General features: G+C 35.4%; 1 protein-coding gene across 1 annotated transcript in view; it reads right to left on the reverse strand.

Annotated features, from left to right (window-relative positions):
- The window catches only part of LOC111639261 (zinc finger matrin-type protein 2-like), a 31,954-nt gene extending 26,700 nt beyond the window's left edge, over positions 1 to 5,254 (reverse strand). Inside the window, exons 1-2 of the mRNA XM_023385092.1 lie at positions 5,117 to 5,254; positions 2,724 to 2,873 (exon numbers count right to left, since the gene is read on the reverse strand). Of these exons, the coding sequence (XP_023240860.1) occupies positions 2,724 to 2,873; positions 5,117 to 5,131 (165 nt within the window). The 5' untranslated portion in view covers positions 5,132 to 5,254. The remainder of the gene's footprint in view (positions 1 to 2,723; positions 2,874 to 5,116) is intronic.
- Between the last annotated feature and the right edge of the window lie 1,260 nt (positions 5,255 to 6,514).

Here is a 6,514-nt window from a genome sequence, read left to right on the forward strand (position 1 = left end):
CGCAGCAATATCAAAGGTCATGTTGACAGTTTTTTCGACTCTCGTGGGGTGGTGTGTCGTGAGTACGCACCACAAGGCCAAACCATCGCAAAGGAGTACTACCAGGAGGTCCTTCGTCGTCTTTCCGATGTTGTGCGACGCAAACAACTGGATCTGTGGTCGATCAAAACTTAGCAGCTCCATCGTGATAACGCATCCTCCCATTCTGTGCATCTGATTCGGGCTTTCATTGCCAAACATAACACTCCTGTGGTTCGTCACGCTCCGTACTCTCCCGACATGGCTCCGTGTGACTTTTGGCTATTTCCCAAGCTGAAAATGCCGCTAAAAGGAACCCGAATTTAGTCGAGAAAAGACATCGTGCAAAATCCGACAGACCGGCTGATAGCCATTCCAAAAGATGCGTTCCAGCAGTGTTTCCAGCAATGGCAGGAACGCTGGGAGAAGTGTATACATTACCAAGGAGACTACTTTGAAGGCGATTAGGGTTTTGTACATCAAAATCAATAAATTTATTTTTGTCGACCAAAGATCCGATACTTTTTGAACACACCTTGTACTTTTTATTTTAAAAATGTGTCACGATCGACTTGTTGCAGTAGGCATAGTCTACACGGCGATGGAGAGGTGTGACATACATACTAGTTTAGATAGATAAGAAAAGCCACAATTTAATTTAAAACATGAAGGAAAGGTTTTTAACAGAAGAAAAATTGAAACTCAACATTGTCATTTTCGGGGACCACCACTTCACCCTTCCTTCCTCTACCATGTCCCGACCTACTTTCTCTGTCCTTCTTCCCGCCTTTCTTTTTTTCGGTTTTACAACCCTTTCTTATTCCTCCTTTACAACTGTACGCAAATGGATTGCACATGGACTGACAAAACTGCATCTGGGAGAGGATGCGGAAGTCCGATATCACTACAGTTGTGTTTGCACTTTTTTTTTCACGCATTGCGTTCGGTTACAAGTGTAACACATTAAGTCAAGACATCGCGAGTGATCGACCGGTCGATCACGATCAATTTGTTGGCAACCCTTGCTACATACCATTGTTCCACAAGAAATCATTCCTTTGCTTTGATATTGTAATAATTTATCATCATCATCTTTATGTTTGCATTAATAAAGATTCATTTGATTCCAACAACTCCGAGGATACACACACCGAGAAATTAGTGAATACTCAGAATTTGCCCAGAAAATGGATAGGGATTCTTGCACAGGCATCATACCACAATACTACATATCATATTACAGAAAGTAGCCGTACTAACACATGCCACGTACGAAATTCTTAAACATGAATATATGGCATAACTATAGAAAGTATATGGCATAACTATAGAAAGTTTATGCCATAGCCTCAGTTTGGCATAGCACTGCACACAGGAATTAACCAAATAGTATACATTAAACAACAATAAATAAATCCTATAAATGTCTTTTTATCAAGTGGGAAACTTATTTATGTGAAAACAATATTAAACTGATCAAAATCAGTTTAAATTTTGTAAAATTTTCTTTTATTTTTCAATTAATATTATATACTTTGCATTTACTATTAATTTTTATAGAAAATCCAATAGTAGTTTGTATTTAAAACATTTTTGTACTTTCATAAGAGACACACACCATACAATTTAAGTACAGATCATCCAACAGGTGAGCATAGTTAATTAAGATGAGTCCATTTTATAGTGACTGGTAGGTAGAATATAACATACAATTGCAAAGTGGTTCATTAAATATCAACAAGATCTTGCTAAGTTATGTCAACGTTTTTGTAATATTCACAAATACAGTAGAACCTCAATTATCTGGATTGTTCAAAATAAACAAAGATTTTACGAATTTGATGATTTGCACTTGGCGAATTATGACACTGTTTATGTACATGATGGAATGCATAACATTTTTTGTTTAAACAACGTCTCACCCGGCACAGTGGTCGTAAACTCTTAAATATATTTTGCGTCGTAATAAAAATATAACTTGACATACGTATTTATAAATAATCTATATTCAAATTACATCATTTCTATGACCAAGGGTGGCATAAGGCATGGACGACGTGGGCCACCGCCTAGGCCTCGTGGTCCGAAGGGCCTCGCGCCTCGAAAGTTTATGCATTACTTAAAAGCCAAGAACGCGAAGAAAAAATTTTACTCGTCATAAAACGATAAATAGTTTGTCAAATTTTTATTCATAAAAATGCAGTTTCAACTGCTTTTTATTTTATAAAATCCCTTTTAAACAATAGCTAGTCTGTTAGCGCTAGTCAGTAGTAGTCCAAATTCAATACGAACATTTGTTTCTTGAAAATTTGATCACGGTTTAAATACAGTATTTATTTTTAATATTACCGATATGTCATTGAAAAGAAAACGTGTTGTATTATCATTAAAAGACAAATTAAAGTGTTTGTTTCGATTATCCGGATTTTTCCTTATCCGGACTACCTTCATCCCCAATTAGTCTGGATAATCGAGATTCTACTGTATTTAATGTAAAGTATAGGCTGTTCTAGAACATAATTTAATATCATTGCGATTTATCAAACTAACTATAAAAATTAATAAAAATATTTCTCAGTCATTCATTTATAACATATTACTCATCTAAAAATACTATAAGAACTAAAAATAATATATAAAAACTGTACATATAAAAACTTGTACAAATTAATAAATATCATTAAGTAAAAGTAGAAGCGTCATACTCTATAGTCTCTAGGCTTTAGATATTCACGTCGAACAGGAGGCTGCTTGTCTTTAGCCTTTTTTTCCAGTTCATATTCTTCTAGTATTCTTTCGTGAGCGATTCGTTCGAATTCTTCTCTGTCCCATTTTTTACGATGGTCGTCCGGTTTCTGAAAATTAAAAAAAAATAATTAATTTCGGAAAATTAAAATCATATATGGTCAAAAATTAAGTTATCAATATAAATATTTTAACAGTTACTCTTTTATTGGGTGGCATTGCTAATATATAGATTATACAGTAGTAATAATAAAACAAAAGTACTTTCACCCAGAAATAAATATGTATACCTCTAATATAAAGCTAAAATTAGCAGTATTTGCCAGATATAACCACTAAAAATGGATTTATAGACGAATAAACAAATTTGTTATGTGCTTCTCATCTTATCAGGACATAACAAATTTGTTTATTCATCTAAAAAATCATTTTTAGTGGTTACCAAAATATGTATACTTCAGTTATTTATTTATTTAATTTCATCAAAAAAGCTTATTTTATAACTATATGATTTTTAGTGCCTAGACATCCAAGCCTTATGTATAATTAAACAACAAAGACCTAAATGCCAATTTTTTTGGGCCATAAATTGACTAAATTTTAAGTAAAGAAACTAAGTTATTTGATTTAAAAGGGGGTTAGTCTACTATCTCATTCTAAATCAGTGTTTCTCAACCTCTAACAAATTGTCGCCCCCTTCAATTAAACCGTTACGCAGTATCGCCCCCTTCATCCCAGTATCTATTATCTCATTCTAAATTCAATAATTCAAAATACTGCACATTAAGGCTGTGGTTCTCAATCTTTTTGAAGTTGGGGAACACTAAACTTTGACATTTTTTTTCGTAGAACACTTACATAGGTTTTAAAGTAGGGGTGGCAAACCTTTTTGAAATCAAGAGTGCACTCGAACTAGTATATGATATCATTTGGCATTTGCTGATTACATTACCATTCAAAAATTTTACATTGTATTGATTTTTCTTTTGCAACAATCTTTAATTGTATATTTGATTATTTCGGGTTTTGACACTTGAAGTGGTTTCGCAGAGCATGTATTGAGAACCATGGCATTAAGGTATTGGTTATTAATTAATTAAAATTCAAGTTTAGTTGTTATATGTATATGTATATGTATATATATGTTTAGAATAGTAACATTGTATTTTGTTATTATTATCCTAAACTTTGAATTATTACAGCGTAATCAGTTAATGTAATAATCACGCTGTGTGGCATATACAGTAAACACAGCGAGTGCATTTCCTACTAGAGCCACTTTGTTAAAAAGACAGTTAAGCTATTTTCGCTTCAAGTTAGCCATCCGGTACCGGTGCATCGAGGTTCACAAGTTCCAAAAACGGAAGTCGAGACGGCCACCACCACAAATTATATACGCATTACGTACCACACCTCGAACAAAAATTGCGACATGCCAAAATCTATTTTAAATCAGTTATTGAAAAAATTAGAAATGCAAATTTCTGCATAATCTTCTAACCAGACATAAACATTTTCAAATTTATTAGTAATGGTAGTTTTTATTCGTACAATGCCACGTAGTCAAGACATAAAAGTATTTCCCACGAAAACAGAAACCGCTTAAAGCACCCTCCGGCAGCTCGAGTAAAACGGCTTTTCTAGGAAATGTGCCCACTATTTTTTGCATTACCGCATGCGGTACTTTTCGGTTAACGGGACGGCGACCGACACACATGGGAACGGTTAAGATTCGAGCTCCGAACAAAAGATCTCACGCCATCCCAGAATCATCGACACCAGGCAAGATATTCGTCTCCAATGGTCAGTTTTACACGTATCGGTTACCGCCTTTTCTACACGCTTCGCACTTAGACGCACGTCTCAGCGGGGCAAGCCCACACCTCCTAAAACTATATTACGTCAACTACTCCACAAATGGTCAAGCGGGCTACTCGAAGCCGGGCTAAATCGTCAAACGCAACAGTCATCCGGCATCCCGTTAACCGAATAGAACGCAATATGCAATAAACACGGTAAACAGATCACCATTCGTCTTTCAATAGGAAAACCGAATTTTTTAATAATTTTAAATGGTGAAAGGACTCACTGGCCTTTAATAAAACGATAAGTTAACTGGAGATTCATAATGTAACCAATGTTTAAGTTATGACAATGTTTACACGTTATAAATCTGAAATTAGTCTGATTTCATCCCAGGAAAGGCTTTATAATAGTCTAAACATGTCTGAAAAATATAAACTGTAGTCAAGTCAATACACGAAGAACTGTCATTCGTGAAGATTTTAAACGATCGCGAGTGCAAATAAAAGAGAAATAACAATATATATTTTGATCGGGAGGCGATACTTACGCTGGTGGCAGCCATTACGTTTCAAAATAATTCTATAAATCAAGTATAAAAACCTTAAGTCACTACAGAAACGTAAAAGCTTCGTTCTGGTTAGTTCCGATTATCGCCGCGAATGGTCGCTAATTACGTAACTCGTTCGGGGACGTGGTTTAGAAAATAAATAAATAAATAAATAAATTTGTAAATAAATTAAAACCGTTAATATGATTTATTTACTGTATAAATAAATAGTACATAAGTATTTAAATAACAGCGTTTATTATTATTGTTGTTGTTATTTTCTTTTGTCTCGTACCGCTGTGGGCACTAACTCGTAAGAGAACCTTTTTTTTTTCTATGCATTACGAGTTCGTTCGGACCCACAATGGGGCATCCGGGTGAATGAGGAAACATCGCGTATCCCACAGACCGTCTACAAAAATTCTCGAGATTTTTCCACCGCTCGAATGCCATCCCGGGTCCTCCAAAGCGGTAGTAAAATGTCTTACCTGCCTCGTCCATTCCACCGTCAAATCTTGGATTTTGTTTCTCTTGGACTGTTCCTGCCACCAATCGGAAGATATGTATTTTATATACACGTCGAGAGCTTGGCACGGCCTGCCATTAAGGTAACCGAATGATGGCGTGTCCCGAAGAGATTACCCACGAGCAAAGCCGGCCCTACCATAGGGCGAACGGAGCAGCCGCTCCAGGCGCCAAGTCTTAAGGGATGGCTGAATGGTAAAGAAAATTAAAGGGTATAAATTAGGGGCAACCAAGGGGGCGCCATAATAGGATCTTGCTCCATCCTAAAACTTGCCTCGGGCCGGCACTGCCCACGAGATTCCCCGAATGGACTTAAACCGAAATCCTCGGAGCACGACTAAAGCTTTACCGCTACTATTAAGGATCAAGAGGGTTAGTTACAGAAAATCAAACTGTATTTGCGTTCAGTACATACTTAACATTTCGGCATTATGAAATTCTTCTGTTGTATAAGGCTAATTATCTATCTATAATAAAATTATTATATATATATAATTGAGGATGTTTGTTTGTTTGTTCGCTATACACTCCTCGGCCATTTGACCAATTGCTATGAAACTCGATAGTTACGTTCAAATACTTCTAACTTAAATCATGTCGTGCAACCCACTCCAAAATATCGATTGCATTTCTAAAACTAAATTAATTATTTACAATCGATTTTACGAATTACACGTAGCGCCATCTATGGGCTAAAAATTAACAAAAATAATTAACTAAATATAATTCTTATAAAAAAAATGATAACATTTTAAAAAATATATATTATATTTACCGAATTACTTCGACAATGATATAGCGCGAAATAGATGAGCCATTACGCCATTACTGCGACAGGTAGCAGATAGCACTTACCTGCATGAAGTATAGTAA

This window comes from Centruroides sculpturatus, unplaced genomic scaffold, assembly GCF_000671375.1.
Source record: "Centruroides sculpturatus isolate CEXI.00-Female unplaced genomic scaffold, Cexi_2.0 scaffold186, whole genome shotgun sequence".
Classification (NCBI taxonomy): Eukaryota; Metazoa; Arthropoda; class Arachnida; order Scorpiones; family Buthidae; genus Centruroides; species Centruroides sculpturatus.